Source organism: Misgurnus anguillicaudatus, chromosome 16 (assembly GCF_027580225.2).
Source record: "Misgurnus anguillicaudatus chromosome 16, ASM2758022v2, whole genome shotgun sequence".
NCBI lineage: Eukaryota > Metazoa > Chordata > Actinopteri > Cypriniformes > Cobitidae > Misgurnus > Misgurnus anguillicaudatus.
The window spans coordinates 18,793,972-18,816,660 of record NC_073352.2 but is presented as its reverse complement, the minus strand read 5'-3'; the positions used below and the strand labels follow the sequence as shown (position 1 = coordinate 18,816,660).

The 22,689-nt window shown below is 36.3% G+C and overlaps 1 protein-coding gene across 1 annotated transcript; it reads left to right on the top strand.

Annotated features, from left to right (window-relative positions):
- The first annotated feature begins 1,400 nt into the window (after positions 1 to 1,400).
- On the top strand, positions 1,401 to 22,140 carry slc24a6a (solute carrier family 24 member 6a). Its single transcript, XM_073854271.1, has 15 exons — positions 1,401 to 1,858; positions 10,013 to 10,108; positions 12,388 to 12,464; positions 12,703 to 12,777; positions 12,866 to 13,054; positions 13,169 to 13,243; positions 13,547 to 13,572; positions 13,976 to 14,029; positions 14,123 to 14,432; positions 16,527 to 16,809; positions 20,741 to 20,907; positions 21,013 to 21,127; positions 21,226 to 21,338; positions 21,502 to 21,567; positions 21,678 to 22,140. Exons 1-15 carry the CDS (start codon positions 1,750 to 1,752, stop codon positions 21,786 to 21,788), a joined length of 1,866 nt encoding a protein of 621 aa, XP_073710372.1. The 5' UTR covers positions 1,401 to 1,749; the 3' UTR covers positions 21,789 to 22,140.
- Positions 22,141 to 22,689: the final 549 nt, after the last annotated feature.

Below are 22,689 nucleotides of genomic sequence, written 5' to 3'. Positions count from 1 at the left end.
AACGCGCCTTTGCACAAGTTAAAAATATTCAACTCAAGCGAAAAATTTGCATGACACAAAGTTAAATCCCACGAGTAATCTAGAGCAAACAACACGATGCTACACGCTTGGTGTGTACATAGCATTATTGCGTCAAAATAGATCTTATTCCTGTGAAAAGTCTGAGACAATTTTTAGCTGCATTAGTGCTACAATATGTTAAAGCAACACTATGTAGTTTTTTTACCTTTAAATATTTTCTCTAAAATTATTTCAGTGATAGAACAACTTTTAACTGGACAAATTGTACTGTTGCTGCAACCTGAGCAGCCTCCTAGCTGCTACAAGCACACTCTGAAAGTGGTGGTGGAGGGTAGAAAACACAGCCCTGCCCCTCCCCCTGCCTGCAGAAGAGTGTCTGATACCAGACACTGTTGCGCTTTTCAACCACATGGAAACTACATAGTGTTGCTTTAACAAACACATTTAGAAAAGCGTTTGGGTAAAATTAACCAGTCAGTCAGTGGCTGTGGGTGGGGCTTGGTTTGTATGATGTCACATTAACAAGAGAATCAAAACGGCATGTGTCTGATGAGACCGTTTTGATTTAATCTGGAATAAAAAAGGAGTGTGTGGATTTTTTCCATTGTAGGGTTGTTGTTACACACTGCCAACACACATATGTCCAAACATCTTGTGGATTTTGCATAATAGGTGCCTTTAAAGTTTTTAGAAGTATACATTCAAAGGTCCATTGCATAGATTTTAGTGGCATCTAGTGGTGAGATTGTGAACTAACAGCTCACCCCTCCCTTAAAAAACATGAAGCTATGGTAGTCATATAAATAATATAGTTATGTATATTATATTGCATTTCTGTCAAGAGATCATCCTACAAGTTACACAATGCACCTTTAAACCTAATAAATGTTTTTTTTAAAACATTCTGATTAGAATGCTACCAAATAAATGCAAAATGTGCAATTTTATTGAATTTTTGTCATCTAATACAATGACATTTATTTTCATTTTAGGCGTAGCTTCATTGTACAAATATTATTTGTGCTACTTTTTGAGAAGGCTTTAAACTTGGCTAAATTATACACAGTAGATGAGTGTTTCTTAACCATGTTGCAGGTAGCCTCAACAACCCTCCAAGGGTAGCCTACTTTGAAATAACTTAAAATAGGTCAAAACAAGACAACAAAGATGTTTCAATGTGTTTCTTTGGTTTTATTTTATAACATATACATCTATCTAGTTTTGCCAATCTCTAGAATATTTGAATTAAGTTGAAATTGTGAGTGGACATGAACTGTTGTGGACAATGGATGGGCTGAAGTCAAAAGTTTAAGATCCACAGCTATAATGTCAATTTGTTTACTGTATAGCCTGCATGAGGGCGCACTAGTAAGTCTGGGAAACACCCTCGGTGACGAAGACGAGCATCGTGAGGAGAGAGAGAGAGACAGATGGAGGTGGATGTGATCTGAATGCTCATTAACTGGGACAATATGTGAAAACATTTGTTATATTCGTGCTCGCCGAGAATTTAAGGGGTTTTTGCTGTAGCATATGCGGTAAATATGTGTAAGTGAAAGATGGAAGCGTGGGTTTGATGAAGAAGCGATAGGATGCTCGGACGATAAACGTATGGATGAATCCAAACAAGCGACGCCGCCGTATGTTGAAAAGAAAGAGCTGAATAAAGGTGGTGTGAACAAAAGAAGAGGTCTTCTGGATATGTTTTGAAAGGTGTGTGGTGGAGGGATGAAGGCGGTGTTGACATCCAGACGGCAGCGGCTCTTCTATCGGCTCTCTATATGTGCTGTCGGGCTCATCGCAATTTACGGCTTTACTCAAATTCTTCATGTAACAGGTGCGTTTATCCATGAGCTCAACTGCACACATTTATAGGCTACATATCGATGTTTATTTCTTAGTACATTTCCGGTTTTATTTACCCTATTTAACCGTGGTACATGATGTACCTTACATACATTTCAACCATTGCTGTTTTAATGGAGTGTCTTTTTCAATGTCTGTGCCACTGAGATCTGTCATACTGACGCGCTAACTGAAATTGCTGTCTCAGTCATTGCTTAACTTCACCTCAATCACTGCTAAACTAGTTAATCTAAGTCTTTGCTCAGCTTCCCCATTTCAATGCATCTCAATGAGTTATTCACTTTTTCATCTCAATCATTGCTCAACTCTATCTTAATAATTAATAAACTGTTTCATTTCAATCATATAATAAACTGTTTCATCTCAGTCATTGCTCAATTCCTTCTCAATCATAAATTAACAGTTTCATTTGACCATTAATTAACTGTTTCATCTTGATAATTAATTAACTGTTTCATCTCAATCATTGCTCAATTCCTTCTCAATCATTAATTAACAGTTTCATTTGACCATTAATTAACTGTTTCATCTTAATAATTAATTAACTGTTTCATCTTAATAATTAATTAACTGTTTCATCTCAATCAGTGCTCAACTCCATCTTAATAATTAATCAACTGTTTCATCTCAATCATTGCTCAACTCCATCTTAATAATTAATAAACTGTTTCATCTCAATCATTGCTCAACTCCATCTTAATCATACATTAACTGTTTCATTTCAATCATTGCTCAACTCCATCTTAATAATTAATAAACTATTTCATCTCAATCATTGCTCAACTCCATCTTAATAATTGATAAACTGTTTCATCTCAATCATTGCTCAACTCCATCTTAATAATTAATAAACTGTTTCATCTCAATCATTGCTCAACTCCATCTTAATCATACATTAACTGTTTCATCTCAATCATTGCTCAACTCCATCTTAATAATAAATAAACTGTTTCATCTCAATCATTGCTCAACTCCATCTTAATAATTAATAAACTGTTTCATCTCAATCATTGCTCAACTCCATCTTAATTAGTAATAAACTGTTTAATCTCAATCATTGCTCAACTCCATCTTAATAATTAATAAACTATTTCATCTCAATCATTGCTCAACTCCATCTTAATAATTAATAAACTGTTTCATCTCAATCATTGCTCAACTCCATCTTAATCATACATTAACAATTTTATCTCAATCATTGCTCAACTCCATCTTAATAATTAATAAACTGTTTCATCTCAATCATTGCTCAACTCCATCTTAATCATACATTAACAATTTTATCTCAATCATTGCTCAACTCCATCTTAATAATTAATAAACTGTTTCATCTCAATCATTGCTCAACTCCATCTTAATAATTAATAAACTGTTTCATCTCAATCATTGCTCAACTCCATCTTAATCATACATTAACTATTTCATCTCAATCAGTGCTCAACTCCATCTTAATTAGTAATAAACTGTTTAATCTCAATCATTGCTCAACTCCATCTTAATCATACATTAACAATTTTATCTCAATCATTGCTCAACTCCATCTTAATAATTAATAAACTGTTTCATCTCAATCATTGCTCAACTCCATCTTAATTAGTAATAAACTGTTTAATCTCAATCATTGCTCAACTCCATCTTAATCATACATTAACAATTTCATCTCAATCATTGCTCAACTCCATCTTAATAATTAATAAACTGTTTCATCTCAATCATTGCTCAACTCCATCTTAATCATACATTAACAATTTTATCTCAATCATTGCTCAACTCCATCTTAATAATTAATAAACTGTTTCATCTCAATCATTGCTCAACTCCATCTTAATAATTAATAAACTGTTTCATCTCAACCATTGCTCAACTCCATCTTAATAATTAATAAACTGTTTCATCTCAATCATTGCTCAACTCCATCTTAATAATTAATAAACTGTTTCATCTCAATCAGTGCTCAACTCCATCTTAATAATTAATAAACTGTTTCATCTCAATCATTGCTCAACTCCATCTTAATAATTAATAAACTGTTTCATCTCAATCAGTGCTCAACTCCATCTTAATAATTAATAAACTGTTTCATCTCAATCATTGCTCAACTCCATCTTAATAAGTAATAAACTGTTTAATCTCAATCATTGCTCAACTCCATCTTAATAATTAATAAACTATTTCATCCCAATCATTGCTCAACTCCATCTTAATAATTAATAAACTGTTTCATCTCAATCATTGCTCAACTCCATCTTAATAATTAATAAACTGTTTCATCTCAATCATTGCTCAACTCCATCTTAATAATTAATAAACTGTTTCATCTCAATCATTGCTCAACTCCATCTTAATCATACATTAACAATTTCATCTCAATCATTGCTCAACTCCATCTTAATAATTAATAAACTGTTTCATCTCAATCATTGCTCAACTCCATCTTAATCATACATTAACAATTTTATCTCAATCATTGCTCAACTCCATCTTAATAATTAATAAACTGTTTCATCTCAATCATTGCTCAACTCCATCTTAATAATTAATAAACTGTTTCATCTCAATCATTGCTCAACTCCATCTTAATCATACATTAACTATTTCATCTCAATCAGTGCTCAACTCCATCTTAATTAGTAATAAACTGTTTAATCTCAATCATTGCTCAACTCCATCTTAATCATACATTAACAATTTTATCTCAATCATTGCTCAACTCCATCTTAATAATTAATAAACTGTTTCATCTCAATCATTGCTCAACTCCATCTTAATTAGTAATAAACTGTTTAATCTCAATCATTGCTCAACTCCATCTTAATCATACATTAACAATTTCATCTCAATCATTGCTCAACTCCATCTTAATAATTAATAAACTGTTTCATCTCAATCATTGCTCAACTCCATCTTAATCATACATTAACAATTTTATCTCAATCATCGCTCAACTCCATCTTAATAATTAATAAACTGTTTCATCTCAATCATTGCTCAACTCCATCTTAATAATTAATAAACTGTTTCATCTCAACCATTGCTCAACTCCATCTTAATAATTAATAAACTGTTTCATCTCAATCATTGCTCAACTCCATCTTAATAATTAATAAACTGTTTCATCTCAACCATTGCTCAACTCCATCTTAATAATTAATAAACTGTTTCATCTCAATCATTGCTCAACTCCATCTTAATAATTAATAAACTGTTTCATCTCAATCAGTGCTCAACTCCATCTTAATAATTAATAAACTGTTTCATCTCAATCATTGCTCAACTCCATCTTAATAAGTAATAAACTGTTTAATCTCAATCATTGCTCAACTCCATCTTAATAATTAATAAACTATTTCATCCCAATCATTGCTCAACTCCATCTTAATAATTAATAAACTGTTTCATCTCAATCATTGCTCAACTCCATCTTAATAATTAATAAACTGTTTCATCTCAATCATTGCTCAACTCCATCTTAATAATTAATAAACTGTTTCATCTCAATCATTGCTCAACTCCATCTTAATCATACATTAACAATTTCATCTCAATCATTGCTCAACTCCATCTTAATAATTAATAAACTGTTTCATCTCAATCATTGCTCAACTCCATCTTAATCATACATTAACAATTTCATCTCAATCATTGCTCAACTCCATCTTAATAATTAATAAACTGTTTCATCTCAATCATTGCTCAACTCCATCTTAATAATTAATAAACTGTTTCATCTCAACCATTGCTCAACTCCATCTTAATAATTAATAAACTGTTTCATCTCAATCATTGCTCAACTCCATCTTAATAATTAATAAACTGTTTCATCTCAATCAGTGCTCAACTCCATCTTAATAATTAATCAACTGTTTCATCTCAATCAGTGCTCAACTCCATCTTAATCATACATTAACTAATGTTAGTTAATGAAGTGTTTCAGCTGAATCATTACTCAACTTTATCTCAATCATTGCTCAACTTTATCTCAATTAGGGGTGGGCCGATACGATATTCTGTATCGATATTAGTCCGATATTGACGAAAATGGCCAGATCGAATATTGTCGAAGTCAGGGGGTCCGATCCGATACCAACACGGACCTTAACTGTGATGGCAACTTGGCGTAAAGGCGACTTACTGAGCAACATGCCGTAAAAGCGTGTAAAGTGCGGCAAGTAGAAACCGTAGCCAAGCATAAGCAATACTGCCCTACAAAGGCTAAGTGCAGTCACTACGCAAACACTGAAACTGAGAAAAATGCCTTTAAAGTTTTTTACGCCAGCCAGTCAAACATGTTACTGCAATTTTGGTACACACGTTTCTCTAAAATCGGACAAAATTGAACAAGGAGACTTTGTCACAAGACACAACAGATCTCACAAAGCCCATTTTAACCATTAACTCAATTTTGACCAAATGCGTAGTTACTGCGCTTTGGCTTTGTAGGGCAGAATAGATGAGACCTGTCTGGAGGTACTTTTTTATGTTTATCATACTTAAGTTATGGTTTACTTCACACATTTACTTTACATTTTTACAGTGTTATTTGCAGCTTTATTGATTAAAAGGGCGATAGAGATGGTACTGGATCGGGATCGGGATCAACAGATACTCCAAGTTGTGGTATCGACATTGGTATCAGACATGAAAATGTGGTATCGCCCCAGCCCTAATCTCAATCATTGCTCAACTTTATCTCAATCATTCATTAATTTTTATATCAATCATTGCTCAACTCCATCACAATCATTAATTAACAGTTTCATCTTGATCATTAATTAACTGTTTCAGCTCAATCATCACTCAACTTTATCTCAATCATTGCTCAACTTTATCTCAATCATTGCTCAACTTCTTCATCTCACCTCGATCTTCATACTTAAATACAAAAAGCAGCACTGATGGAGCAGCAGGGACTAAATAAACCACAGGGGTGGCCAACCATGTCAGTCACATAATTGGCTATCTCTAAAGGGCATCACTGTGACAGTAGCCTCAGTCTGACATATTCGACTGTGACCTCGCCAAAACCCCAATAGCATTGTTACCTGGACGCCACACTTGTGTCCCAGGCATTCACTGTTACTCATCATCAGTCTGAAGGGTTAAGATCAGCAGGGGTTTTAAAGTTCCTCAGACATCAGAGAATATTGCTGTAGTTGTATTACATTTTTAGAGATGCCAACCTTTAAGTGTATTTTGGGAGCTTATGTGGAGCAGTTAAAGGCTTTAAATGGCTTTTTATGACACTTGAATGAGCAGGATGGGAAGTAATAAGGGCATGCATCTAGAATGATATCAGCCATACACTTTAATCTAGTTGACATGCCTCAAACATTCTGTTGAAAAACAAGCAAAAATAAACAAGGAAAAAATAACAGAAAACGTGTCCTACTTTTTGTGTTATTGTTCTTGTGTGTTGCTTATAATTTGATCTTTTCTCTGTGCCTTTAACTTCTCTAGCTTTTGCCTGTGTGAGTAGTAATGAGTTCCTCTGGGAGGCTGACTCTGAATTTTAAACAGTGTGGCATTGGAGTCAACAACTGAAGTGTGCATTTTTAGTAAATTCAGTTACTTCAATAACATCAGCATGCCAAGTATTATGCAGATTTAGAAAAATATCTAGATGTGTCAGAAGCCAGCAAGGACATGGATGGAGATCTCTTTCTCTGTAAAAACTGAACACCATTACAGTTTGAGATTTTCCCAAATTATTTTTCCAACAGGCCACTTTGCACAAGGTTTGAAAAAAATAAAATTTGATCATGATATTTATTTATGCTTTGTAGAATGCTTTATCGTTCTCGTTTTCTTAAAGGCACAGTATGCCTCTAGAAGTCGCCATACAACACCAAAATCGCTGGTTTGTACATCTGTCTGACGGAACTCATAAATCATGTTCAAGGATAATGGAATAAAAAAGGTTTTATAACATTTAGAGATGCATCGATATATTGACCGATAGTCGGTATCGGACGATAAATTAAAAAAAATTAAGACCGATAGTTTAATAACAGCCGATAGTCATGGCCGATGTAACCTGTCAATCCAAAGAGAACAGGAAGATGCAATGAATTTGAGCTCTGTGTATAGACGGTTTCAAGAGTAACAAGATAAACACGTGGCTGTCGTGGTCCGCACGTAACTTCCAGTAAACTCAGCTAAGAATAAATAACAACAAAGTTCTTTAAATGTAGTTTATTTATATAACAAGCAAAAAAACAACAAATAGATTACATAGGAAACCAAAACATTTGTTAGTTTCGACGAGGAATTTGTTCAAGAGATCAGTTTAGCAACTAGTCAGACCATCAAGAAAAAACGAAAACCGAAAGTAAAGTTCGGATCCAGACGTGTATCGCGTCAGCGCACGTGCGTCCGATGAAACTGTCTATAGAAAATGTTAAGAGACAACACTAGTTTAATGCTCAATATTGATGGTCATTACATGAATGAATAACATTTAATACATTCTAATTTAGTTAAAGGCGGGGTGCGTGATTTTTGAAAAACACTTTGGAAAAGGGAGTCGGGCTGACTACCAAAAACGCACTTGTAGCCAATCAGCAGTAAAGGGTGTGTCTACTAACCAACATCGTTGCCTGGGTTGTGTATGTGTGGGGCGGGTCTATCAAAGGGGCTGTTTACACTTGGTATTAAGATGTGTTTTCGTCGATCGGATCACAAGTGGACGAGAGAGACACATTACATTTACACCTGGTATTTAAATCCGTCTCTTTTGTTCACTTTCAACCGCTTCTGTCCTGAATACTGTGAGGGGGTGGTCTGTCAAGACCGTGGGCGAGTCTCTGTGCTGTCATTTAAATGCGAGCGGGAGTAATTATGAGTTTATATGGACGCGAACTAATATTATGTCGGAGTCCGCTGCTTGTGTTGTAAGTAAACATGCTGCACAGTGTTTTGTACGTTTATATGTTAGAACTTTCTCTGAATTTTCAGCGCAATTGAAATAAGATTGCGCAACTTTCACACGCTTGCAAAATGAAACTGCGGAGATCAGCCGCTTTAGTTTTATCAATGAAAGGCTAAAAATAGCACTGCTCACCGTGTGTTCACCCCAGAAGTCAGAAAAGACGCAAAACATTGTGTTCAGTACCTCAGATTAGATAAATGGGCGGAGAGAAGGCGGTTGCGTGAGGCTGTTTGTTTAGGTGATTTGAATTGTCAACAATGGCTTTAAGAGATCATGCACCCTGCCTTTAATTCAAGTAAATATAGCTACCAAACTATCGGTATCGGCAGATATCAGTCTGAATAATCGGCTATCGGTATTGGTGGAAAAATTTCATACCGGTGCATCTCTAATAACAATATGTTGTTACACAAGCGAACAGATTGGCGCGCTAGATATTTTGAGTACTACTTGTGCATACGACGTATGACAACTAATGAGAGCGACTTGCTTTTGGATTGCCCTCACGATTCTATGATGTCATAAGCCAATTGGTTTGCGCAGAGCTGCATGAAACCTGGCGAAGAAAAGCAAATTCTCTGGATTCAAACATTGTTCAAAACATTTGGGATAAGTATGTGAACAAAATATATAAGACTGGTGCCAGTAGTTTTTGGATATTTTAATGCATTTTGTTCCTTTAAAAAGAGAGCCTTTGTCAACATATTCTAATAAGCAGGCAGTCAGCCTATTGCAGTTATATTTGGAACTGATTAGTTTGCATATGCAAATGCGAACTATCTTTGTCATTTGGTACTTGGGTGAGCCACACCCTCTCCGGGCTCACATCCAGTTCCACACCACTCATTAATCACTGCTTTTAGATCAGGTTTCCATGGGAACTTGAATGAAGGGGAGGGAGCATTCTGATTGCCTCAATCTTTTTACTATTTTTAAATAGTTTGAAGTGTGATTTATATGGTGTAACTATGACATTTTGATCAATGTTTTAATGGTGGTTTAATATAAACACATAAAATTGTCACTTTGGATTAAAGTGTCTGCTGTATGGCCTATAAAGCTCAATTGGTTAATGCATTGCATTAGTGGTGAAAAGCATTGTGAGTTTGATTCCCAGGGAATGCATACTGATAAAATATTGCATAAAAGCACTGTATGTTGATTTGGATAAAAGTGTTTTGTGCTATGCATTTTCAGCCAGTTCCAAAGAGGACTCTGACATTATCTGGGCCCGGCGTAAGCTAACCCAGCAGAGCATAGAGGAGAACCAGACATCAAGCACACCTAGAGCTGGTGAGTATAATTGAGCAGTTTCCTTCCTTTCAATCTCTCTCATCACATATCTTGCCATCTATTTTCCTGCCTCTTCATTTTGTGAAATGATGCAGACAGGTGCCCTCTTCATAGTCAAGCCCCCTTTGAGGCTTGTGTTACTAAGCAACGGAATCCCTAATTTCAGAACTGCTGATAGTCTGTTTTAGGCATTCAAAATATGGTGCTTTAGGGAGATACATCATATGCCTATTTTCTCCTCAAGCATGTACAGAAATTAGCCTACTACATGTCAATCATCTTCATCTTTCAAGGCATATCATTACAGTCTAAATTTTGCTGGGTTGTTTTTAACCCAACGCTGGGTAAATGGTAGACAAAACACATGTTGGATTGTAAATAAACCTATGCTGGGTTGTTGTTAACCCAACCATACTGTAAGTTAAAACTAGGTTTATTTATTAACCCAACGTGTTCAGCAGTGGCGGCTGGTGACTTCTTTTTTCGAGGCCGCTCGATGCGAAGTTTGTTACAACATGTATGTAGCCCGTCGTGTGTGGTTCGTAATTACAAAATAAGTGCCTGCTGCAGACGCGTCTGACCCTACAGTCACATTAGCTACAAAAGTGAGTGACACCGAGCGACACACACCTGCTTGATGGGCGTTTCTAAAAGCGGTATCAAAAGTCACTTGTTACGTTACAAGAACGATGTTTTTGGATATAAATGTATTTATTTCTCGATAAAAGTAACAAAATATATGAGATAAAATGTCAAACTTATCGGATATATACAGAAATACGCATTTTCCGCCATCTTGAATTATTTTTTCAACTCGGCCATAGACCTACGTCACGCTGCCCCTTATCTCCGATTGGCAGTCGCTTTGTCGCATCGCTCAGCATTTGCATAAAATAGCCTGCTTGTCTGTTTTGGCCACACCTTGCTCGTGCAGCGGCGAGCTTGTCGCTTTGTTGCTGGCAAACAGCCACTCCCATTGAAAATGAATGGTAGCCTGTCGCTCTGTCTCTTGTTGCTAATGTGAATGAGGGTTAAGGGTTTATGATAAAAGAGACGCTCGCGTTTGCCAGATACTCGCATAATCTCATGCATAATCAAAGTTTACTGTTAAGGGAGTGTCTTGCGTGTATTTTGTGAACGCGAGCGTTTCATTTATCATAAACGGCTTTGACGCGTGTGCAGCAGGCACTTATTTTGACAAAACACGTGATGCATATGGTTCACATGACGCAACAAACACATATTTTGAAAACGCAAGCAACACTTATGACACTCCGAATGCTTATTTTGAATTTGCGCCCCTCGGATGAGCAGTCACGAGCCGCCACTGGTGTTTGGTCCAATATTTACCCAGCATTGGATTCGAAATATGGTGTAAGATTAAAAAGATATTGTTTATAATATTTTTATGATATATACAATTTATAAATCCTCTTAATTTGTTTTGTTAAATTTAATAAGGGAGTCCTTGGGAAATGTAATCTTAAACCTAACTCAGCAGCTGTTTGTTCCAGTTATGCATTAGGTTATAATGTAATAATGTACCATGATAGCTCAGAACAATCAAAAATCATTAAGTATATAATTTAGCAAAATTGCATAAAAAATTTAACATTATCAAATTATATAAAACTCTATACATTATAAAAAGATTACTGGGATGATGTTTTTAAACATTGTTATTTTTTTCTGCTTATAAAGGGGTGTGATTTCCTCCACTGTCGATTTATTTCTGTTATAATACATTTTGCCTCTTTAAGGCCGTTGCACTTAAATTGCATCTCAAGGAGCCGTACTGAAGTATTACCAGTCTTCTGATTTAACCAAACTCACTCTTCCTGGCCTCTCTGCACTATAACAGATTAGCTTAAGGCCAGTCAATTCAATTGCCACTTAGTTACCAAAGACAAAAGCCTCTTAACAACCCTGAGTTAAATGGGGCACATTTATATATAAGTGCTCCGGCAATGAAGTGAAAAGCATGACAAAAAGTGCTTTTTTCACTCACTACGATTTGGCACTGTAGGTGTCAACTTGGTGTCAATGACTGTTTGATGATATCACTCAAATGCATTTTCAAAATAATGGAACATTTATTATATAGATCTGACACTATGATGAGCACCAGTATTATCTGCCTCAGAGCAGAACTATCAATGTTGCATATGAATATAGGTTTCGGTGAGCCTCACATGCTTTTCCTCTATAAAATCCATAATTTCTACATGTATTTTCGAATAATTTATTCTAACCCTGTCTCTGTACACTTATCCATCCAGCTATCAATGAATTTCCTCAAGACATCTTCACTAAGACACAGAGGAGACATGGAGCAGTTCTCCTGCATGTGTTTTGTGTAAGTAAGAAAGTATGATAAACATAGTTGGCTTTATCTACATTTAAAAATACTGTTGTGCGTTTAATAGGAGTGCAATTTCCTCTCTCATTTTTTAATTGGTGTAATTTCCTCTATTCTCTCTTTTTATAATGATATATGATAGGATAATTGATTGTTGATCAGATTATTTTTTGGGTAAGTTAAATACTATTTGTACACTGGCATTAAACCATCTCCTGTGTTTCTTGTGACACAGGCAGTTTACATGTTCTATGCTCTTGCTATTGTCTGTGATGTCTATTTTGTACCCTCTCTGGAAAAAATCAGCGAGGTGAGATAACTCATTATTTATGTCAGGAATTAACTTTAACTGAGACTCTTCGGGCTGTATTCTGAGCTGTCTGGGTTTGTATTTTCAGAACTTGCACCTTAGTGAAGATGTTGCTGGTGCCACCTTCATGGCAGCGGGCAGCTCCGCCCCTGAGCTTTTCACATCTTTGATTGGTGTGTTCATTACCAAGGGAGATCTCGGGTTGGGAACTATTGTGGGATCAGCTGTTTTCAACATCCTGGTCATTATTGGTGTATGTGGCATATTTTCTGGACAGGTAATATGCCTTTACATTACTATGTATAGTGAATACAAAATAAATACATAAAATAAAACTTTCATCCTCATTCCAAATTTCTCCTCTTGATTTTTCCTTGTTTCTGTTTTACAGACAATTTCTCTGACCTGGTGGCCGCTCTTTCGTGACTCTATATACTACATCCTCTCTGTGTTGGCCTTGATTCTGGTAAGACTAATAGTCAAACTACAGGACTTTTTGCACACAAAAACAAGGGGCAATCTATAATAAGTTGCATTTTATATTAAAAATTTATTTATATACCCATGGTGCAATGCTGGTCCAGTGCAAATAGCACCTGGTTAAATAAGTAGCAGAGATAGTGAATTTGACATTTTCACTAAAACACAAATCAGATGCTTCTGTTTATTGAATTGACCAATTTCTTTTAAAACAACATCCCATTGTTTGTATTTAGCATTTTTAATCACAGCTAGTTATGGAAATTGTGTGTTTGTCTTTCACTTTCAGATCATATATGATGAAAAAGTAGTCTGGTAAGTGTGATATATTATCATATCTTATTTTACTGTGGTCATCTTGATGGTGCAATTTAATACTTACAAATAAGTAATTATTATAAATATGCATTATAAATATCTCATCTGAACCTTTGCGTCTTGGCCTAAAGTCATTAGGAAACATTTTTTTTTTCTCTTGGAAGGTTTTCATCTCTTACAAATTATCAAATAAAATATACTGTAAATCAATATCTCATGTCTATAAATCTACTCATGTGGCAGCTTTGCAGTAAGCAGAATAATGTGCATCCAGACTGTTGTTAGTGCAGATAAACCATGATTTATTCTGGAATATCAACCGGCTGGCTGTACATTATCCCTAACAAAATAATATGATCATATAACAGCAGTATTATATCATTTAACATCACTGTTGCAGGTGGGAGACAATACTCCTCATATCAATGTATGGTGTTTACATCCTGATAATGAAGTAAGTACTTCAAATGTGACCAATCAGATGTGACAGAAAGTTTTCGTATCACAAATGACTCGTTATTATTTGTACGTACCTATTTGTGTAAAGGTTTAACAGTCAGATCTGGGGCTGGGTGGAGCAAAGATTTGGCATCCCAGGTCAGCCATGTTTGGTAAGCAGTCTCCGCAGAGATGTGTCAGTAGGAGAGGCAAGCGCACACTGTGACACCTCGATGATCCTCTTGAAGAAAGGTCAGAATGCGGGTGGCCAGGACTCCCCGGTGGTGATGGTGGATGAGTTGATGAGTCTACACCCTCACCAGTTCTCTTTCTCAGAGGCAAGCCTCCGTGTCATGATCACGCCCCACTTCTCCCCCCGCACTCGCCTTAGCATGGCCGGACGCATGCTCATCACTGAGGTACTGGCTGGATGCTTGCACGCTTTCTGCACATGGCAGGATGGGACACGGCTACAGTTCTTTAGCAAGACAGAATTAACATGGTTTATTAGATCAAAGATTATTTGTTAAAGGTGCAATGTGGGACTTTAAGAGGAGAAACGCAATTTCAGTCTGCTGTGCAATGTAATGTTGCATGGTTTTGATTGACAATAAAGTAAACTTGAACTTGAACTTGAACTTGAACTTGATCTCTTGACAGAAATGCAAGGTAATATATATAACTATATTCATCAGTGGTGTATAAAGACCTTACATAATGAACTGTATTGTTTTTATTACCTTAGAATGAGCCGTTTTATCTACATACACCACAGGTTCCCTTACATGGCATTCACGGCCATGTTTTTACAGTAGACCTTAACGGACAAACAGTTTTATAGAGTGCGTTTTGCTACTACGTTGTCTCAGACGATGACGTGTTCGTCCTGTTGCGGCTACCGTAGCTTTATTATGCTTTTTGAAAGGGAGAGAAGAGCTGTGGACTGAGCTGTTGGTTGCAATTCATAATCTCGCAACTAGATGCCGCTAAAAGTGCCACATTGCACCTTTAAAGGGACACTCCACTTTAAAAAAAAAGGATGCTGGTTTTCCAGCTCCCCTGGAGTTGAACATTTGATTTTTGCCGTTTTGGAATCCATTCGGCTGATTTTCGGGTCTGGCGCTACCACTTTTAGCATAGCTTAGCATTATCCATTGAATCTGATTAGACCATTAGCATCGCGCTCAAAAATAATTAAAGAGTTTCGATTTTTTCCTATTTAAAACTCTTCTGTAGTTACATCGTGTACTAAGTCCAAGGGAAAATTAAAAGTTGCGATTTTCTAGGCAGATATGGCTAGGAACTATACTCTCATTCTGGCGTAATAATCAAGGACTTTGCTGCTGTGGCATGGCTGCGGGAGGCGCGGTGATGTTGCGCGGTGCCCAAAAATTGTCCCCTGCTATTGAAAGATACTAAGGGGACTATTTTGGGCTGCTGCGTGGTGTCGTTGCGCCTCCTGCGGCCGTGTTGCGGCGACAAAGTCCTTGATTATTATGCCAGAATACGACCTGGAAAGTCGCAACTTTTAATTTTCTGTCTGTCTTGGTGCGCGATTTAACTGTAGAAGAGTCAAGTTTTAAGTGGGAGAAGTATTGAAGCTCTTTGGTTATTTTTCAGCACAATGCTAATGGTCTTCAATGAGGATTCAATGGATTATGCGAAGCTATGCTAAAAGTGGTACCGCCAGACCCAGAGATCAGCTGAATGGATTCCAAAATGGTAGAAATCAAAAGTTTAACTCTAGGGGAGCTGGAAAGTGGGCATGTTTTCGAAAAAGTGGAGTGTCCCTTTTAAAGGTCTTAATTATGGCTTTCTGTCAGATCTAAAGAATTATAAGTATTTCTTCTTAATGTTTAAGCATCCTCAAACACTACAGCTGATATATTTTTTAATACAAACCCTTTAGGCTTTTTCTTGTTTGTTTTGGCAAATGCTTTATGTCATCGTAAATTGTTCACATGTCCTGCTTGTTGGCTTGATGCAGCTCTTGCATGTCAGTTTGAGGGACCCTGATCAGCTGTGCTTTTGCAATATTAAATGTTCAGCAAGCTTGACTTCTCTTTCATTCTCATCCACTACTAACTGAAGGGCTTTACATTGGGTCGCATCATTCAACTGTACAGTATTGTGGAAAAGTCTTGGGCCACCACCAGATTTGTTGTGCAAAGTTTTAATGATCATCTTTATTTAGTTTCCACTCTCTTTATTAAGATACAAATAGAAAATACAGGAAATATGTACATAAAATGTAAAAAACAGACTTCTTCAGACAAAAGTCAGTGACCTCTTGGTGCTAAGGACATTAAACTCTTTTGAGGAGACTAAAGTCCTGCAGGTTCCTTAATGCTGCATACAAATTTCCTGTATTTTCTGGTTTTATTCTAATAAAGAAACAGAGAAATCATTATAAATTAACTATTAATACTATTGCAAAGAAACAACAACACATTTATTGGTGGCATGGTGACCTAAGACTTTTGCACAGTACTGTACATTTGTCACATCCACAGAGGCAGAGGCTGATTAGAAACAGGAGCCCTGGAGATAGCAGTGGCAGTGGAGCAGGAGACACACCTGGACTAGATGGTCCAGGTACAGAGGGGGTTCCTTGGGGTCTGGAGAATGGAGGGGCCCTTGAAAGTGAAACACAGCCACTTGAGGAACCCAGGCAGAGAGGTCCAGGAGGGGAACTAGAGAGGATAGGGAACACAGAGGACACGCAGCCTAAAGAGGATGAAGAAGAGGACGAGGACGTAGATGAAGAACAGCCCTTCAGACCTCTTACAATCCCAGGTGGGTAGAGAAATTGATTTAGTGATGAATGATGATTTTTGTTTTAGAGGTATATACTCTGTTTTTCTAATACAGTATATTATTAATTGTTCAGGACATTGGGTGCTCCTTTAGCTCAATTGGTAGAGCATTGTGTTAGGTCATGGGTTTGATCCTAGGGAACACACATAAAAAGAAATGCATAGGGCCCTATTTTAACGATCTAAGTGCATTGTCTAAAGCGCACAGCGCAACGTCTAAATGGGCGTGTCCGAATCCACTTTTGCTAATTTAAAGATGGGAAAAATGGTTTGTGCGCCGAACGCATGGTCGAAAAGGGTTGGTCCTATTGTAATGGGAGTATTTTGGGCGTAACGTGCAATAAACCAATGAGAGTCTCAGCTCTCATCCGCTTTAAAAGCCTGTTGCGCTGGCGCTATGTCTAATCCCTATTTAGATGACGGACTTTGTAAACTGAAAAACTAAACGGAGAAAGAAGATCCCCAGTTTTAGATTAATGTTAAATAATTGTGTTGTTAACTTTTTTTCACTTGTATTGAAATTGTTATTTTTTATTAAAACCTTTAAAAATCGTTTTCTTTTAGTCATGGAAGTAAAATAACAGGCTTTTATTTGCTTTAAATGTATGGCTATCCAATATCATCAAAATATAATTTACAAGTATGTAAGATAAGGTTTGTACTCTAAAAATACTTTATTTGTGACAAACAGGAGATAAAGAATTTACAAACGGCTCTCCTTTCAGCACTTGGACAGCGTCAGTTTTTTTAAGCATTACTTAAAAATGTTGCTCATCTTACCATATCCGCAGGTACAGAGTCATCATATACAATAAATCTGTGAGGTAGCATTTAAAAAAACATTTAAAAACAGATGCATTTGTTTAAAGCAAAGCATTTATTTACTTACTTTACTTACAGGTGAAAGCAGCTCTTTGCGCCTTCTAACGTCTCATAATTAGTCCTCATTTATGTCCAAGAGACTCAATCATAATATTTTACATTCAATCCTTTAATCTTTCATATTTAAAAACGTTTTTGTGCTGCTGCCCATTGATGTACTATGTGGTAAGCAAACCCGCGTTGTCCTCCCGTTTATAGGCGCATATTACTAATGCGCTCTTTAAATAACAAAAAACATATTGCGGCATTGACTTTAGACTTTAGACCAGGTTTTTGTTGGTCAATGGCGTAGTCTATTTTAGTTGTCTCAAAATAGCAACGCGCCAACAATGCGCCTGAACACACCTCGTTTTCAGACCAGAACGCCCATGGGCGCAAAAGGGGGCGCAAATGCATTTGCTTTTTAAACAACGCAGCGCTAAACGTGAAAATTATTATTGCGCAGGTTGGAAACTAGCAAATGACACTTGCTGCATTGCGCCGGGTGTAAGATAGAGCTCATAGATTTAATGCACTGTAAGTCTCTTTGGATAAAAGTGTCTGTCAAATGCATGTGTGTTACGTATAAGTGCCATGCAGTCTGATATCTACATAAACATACACATAATATATTTAACAGTCAGTAATCTTTAAACACCCAAACCACACTCTTTGGGGGGGTTTCCCGGACAGGGATTAGACTAGTCCTAGACTTAAACACTTTTAAGAGCTCTCCAAACTGAAAACTTGCACTGACATATCTTTAAATACATCAGTGCCCTTTGTTTTACCTCAAAATGCACACAATTAATGTTTTTAATAAAGGCATGTTTATTAAAACTAGTTATATTTCCTAATTAAACTAAGGCCTAGTCCTGGATTAAGCTAATGCTGGTCCGGGAAACCACCCCTTAATCATTTACTTAATAAAATAAATGTGGAATATCAACACAAATGTGCATTTTTAACACATCTTGAGTGTATTTCATGCTCAAATGTATGATAATGTTTAATCATACATGGCCACTGAAAACAACGTGCTTACGCATAGTTTGCAGGTGAGACTGAGAGCAGGCATGTTTCAAAAATAGTTTTTTGTGGACCCCATTTACTTCCATAGTTTTCTTTTTTCGATGTGAATGGGGTCCACGAATGGTTTGGTTTGAAAAAGAATAAAGATATTTATGCGGATTTGTAACAACATGAGAGTGAAGTAAATGATGACAGAATTTTCATTTTTGGATGAACTATTACTTTAAATATTCAGATTAATTTGTGTTAGATTAACCAGTTCTTACCATGAATAGCCATAGATGCTGGAATGTCTTGAAGAATAAAGAAAGAAAGAAAGAAAGAAAGAAAGAAAGAATATTTAGAACACCACTATTTAAGTTTATTATGGTTCATGGTCTTCTGTTGTTGTCCATGTCCTGGTTAGAAGAATGGTGCTAATATTTAGCCCCTTAAGAGTCATTATCCATTAGTCTGAGAGCCATTTCTAGATAATGGGGCCATGCGTTTTATATTCATGCACTAAAGTGTAATGATTATAGTAAAGTGATGAGTGCTCTCAAATCTCTTCTGACTCTCTCAGCCTGCAATCAAATTAACCTCCAGCGTTTCTGAGCAACCAAATCATTTGCTGTTAGTGAAAATCTGGGAAGCTTTAAAGAAAAATAGTGGACAAATGTTTAAAAGAAACAAAACAAATAATGTCATATGTATTTGTATTTGCATAATGTTGTTTAAGAATTATTGTCAAGTTCATTTTAGGGGGTTTAAAGCTGAATTTTTTACATTCCAGGACCCACATGGTATAATCTTTCTCAAGACCCATTAAAATATTTTTAATTGGAAATATGGGAAAACTATACACATGCAGTTTTCAAAAATGTACCTTGTAGAATCTGGAAAATGCTGAAATGTTTGGAAAAAGGAAAGGACTTTTGAAATATTTTATTATTATTTAGGGAATTCATGCCTTGAACAAGTTATTTTACGTGAGAAATGTTTACAGAAAGTTTGCAACACAGAATAATAACAGAATTTCAAAAATAACCCAGTTTAAGTTGACATACACCTGATTCTTAGCACAATGTTACCTGGATTATCACTGACTGTTTTTGGTTTTTGATAGTTGTTTATGGGTTTCTTGTTTGTCCTAAGAAATTAAACTGTTCACTGATCTTCAGAAAAAAATCCTGCAGAATCTTTGCTTTTCAGCATCCCATTTAATTAAAGAAATGACAATTTGTAACTGGATTAAGTCACTACACAACTGCCTTTTAATCTTAAAGATGCCAAAGAATGCATTGTTCTTTGATATTTACATAGAAGTTATGATACTTTATAAAGTGTAAAAACTATCCATAAACTTTTTACAGTTACAACCCTAGGATTTGTAAATAATTATTTGAATAATAATATTGAGCTCTGCTCTGCTCTGCTCTGAGGCTCATGCCAGTACAGTAGCTCACATTATTAAATGAACCATTTATGTTTGAGCCTGTATCAGACAAAAAAAAAACTGATTTTGAGGAACAACTAATTGTTTGGAGATTGTTGAAGGGAAGTGCAAGTTTGTGTTTTTTTCAGTATGGACTTGCAAAACGTAACTAACATCAACAGTAGAACTTCAGCCTAAATGCTAGCATATAGCATTATATAGCATATAGCACCAACTCCGCAGTCACAACTTTGTTTTTAGCATTGTAACAACTTTGTAATTAATTTAATGTGTAATTTAATGTTGGTGCGTACATCTCAACTGTGACGTCATAGTCAGTGTTATGTTGAGATTGGCCTGTTTTCCAGCAGTCTTTTGCATGCACGAGGTTTACATAAAAACGAGAAAACAACCGCGTTTGAGGCTCACGATATAACATTACAGAACTCTGATTATTCATCTATGCTTGGATAAATACAATTTTACATTCTATGGCACATTTAAGGTGCTATTTGTATTAGTGTTTTACTGCCTTTGTCCATAAGATGGTGATAAAGGACATGGAATGAAATGAGGTAATGACTCACAGTATTTTTGTCCACAGAGGGGCACTGGATGCAGGTGAAGTGGGTGTTTTCATGGCCCTTAGGCTTCCTGCTGTACTACACTGTGCCCAACTGCGTTTTGCCTCGCTGGGAGCGCTGGTTCATGGTTACTTTTGTGGTCTCAACACTCTGGATTGCCGTCTTCTCCTACCTCATGGTGTGGATGGTAAGTTCACCCGAATCAGTGCTCTTCGGTGCTTAATTGTGCCAACAATCTACACAACATTGAGTTGTCAGTTGCAGTTAACTCATGTACATTTTCTTGTTTCAGGTCACCATTATCAGTTTTACATTGGACATTCCAGATGTTGTCATGGGTATTACATTTTTAGCAGCAGGCACCAGTGTACCAGACTGCATGGCTAGTCTCATAGTTGCTCGTCAAGGTGCCAAAACACCTCACTTTTTGATTTCTTGACATACATCGTCTTTACAGCACTCAACTCTCGATTGGTCAGATGAACAAGTGTGTCTGTTTGTGCAGGTATGGGAGACATGGCCGTGTCCAACTCTATTGGTAGCAACATCTTTGATATTCTGCTTGGTCTTGGTTTTCCATGGGCTTTGCGAACATTAGTGGTTGATTATGGGTCAACGGTGAGTTAACTTGCAATTTGGTTATTTCAGTTTTTAATGGGTTGTAAAGCATGTTTGTTTACTTGATAAAAAACAAATGAAACTGTTCAGATGGCACAATCTCTTATAATTTTGTTGAATGTTCATATAATGACAATTTTATCTCTATATATATTTCCTTCAGGTCTTTATTAACAGTAAGGGGTTGGTGTACTCAGTGATCCTACTTCTTGCTTCTGTTTTTCTCACTGTAAGTTAAGAATTTAGATTTGTTGTCATTGGCTGATGTTGTAATATAAATAAACAGAAGCATGGACAACCTCTCATATTGCCTGTTATGTATCTCTCACACCTGTACAGGTACTGAGCGTACATTTGAACCACTGGAGGTTGGACCGGAGGTTAGGATTTGGGCTTATATTCCTGTATTCCATCTTTCTGCTCTGCTCCATCAGCTTTGAGAAGCTCTAAGTTCCAATTTCTTTATTTTGGCCAATTGTAGCATAGATCTAGACCCACATGTTTTATCCCCAGCCTTATTAGTAGCAGTTATTTCAGCTATGGATGAGGGCAGGCTGGTGAACATTACATTGACCACTTAGTTGTGTCTGGTGGGTTAAAAGCAGGTTAGTTATGCTTTGAGTCAATCATCTGCTTGACAGTGCTGCCAAACCCAAGGAGACTGTTGCTTACTGTACTGTAACATTTCTACTTAACATACCGAGAGTAAAAATCAATTTCAGATACAAGATGTGATGAATTTATACAAGGTGAAATAAATGTTTACAGCACACAGGACACTTCCTGACTCACATTTGACATATTTCTATTCTGCAGTCATTACAAGCATGTTATGAACAAAAATTATGATATTGCAAAAATAATGCTCAAAAAAAGTTAAAGGGGCCATGGCATGAAAATCTGACTTTTTCCATGTTTAAGTGCTATAATTGGGTTCCCAGTGCTTCTATCAACCTAGAAAATGTGAAAAAAATGAACCCAGTAACAATTCTCTGCAAGCACGTGAAAAAATAGGTCATTGAAATTTGGCTCCCCTTATGATGTCATAAGGAGATCTTATTATAATAATACCGCCCCTTAATCTGCACTATCCAACCACAGCACAGCCATTTAGTGCAGAGAGAAAGAGAGAAAATAATTCACAGCACAATTAAGTTTCAATTGCAACATTATTTTACATCTTAAAAAAGTCTTGTGACATGGCCCCTTAAACTCTTGTGACAGAGAGCTGTCTCAATATACTTTATTGCATTATTATTTTGCCTTATTTATTTTTGACTTTAGGTTTGTACACGTAGTAGGATTTCATGAGTATATTTAAGAGGAATTGGACATTATTTTGTGTTTTCCT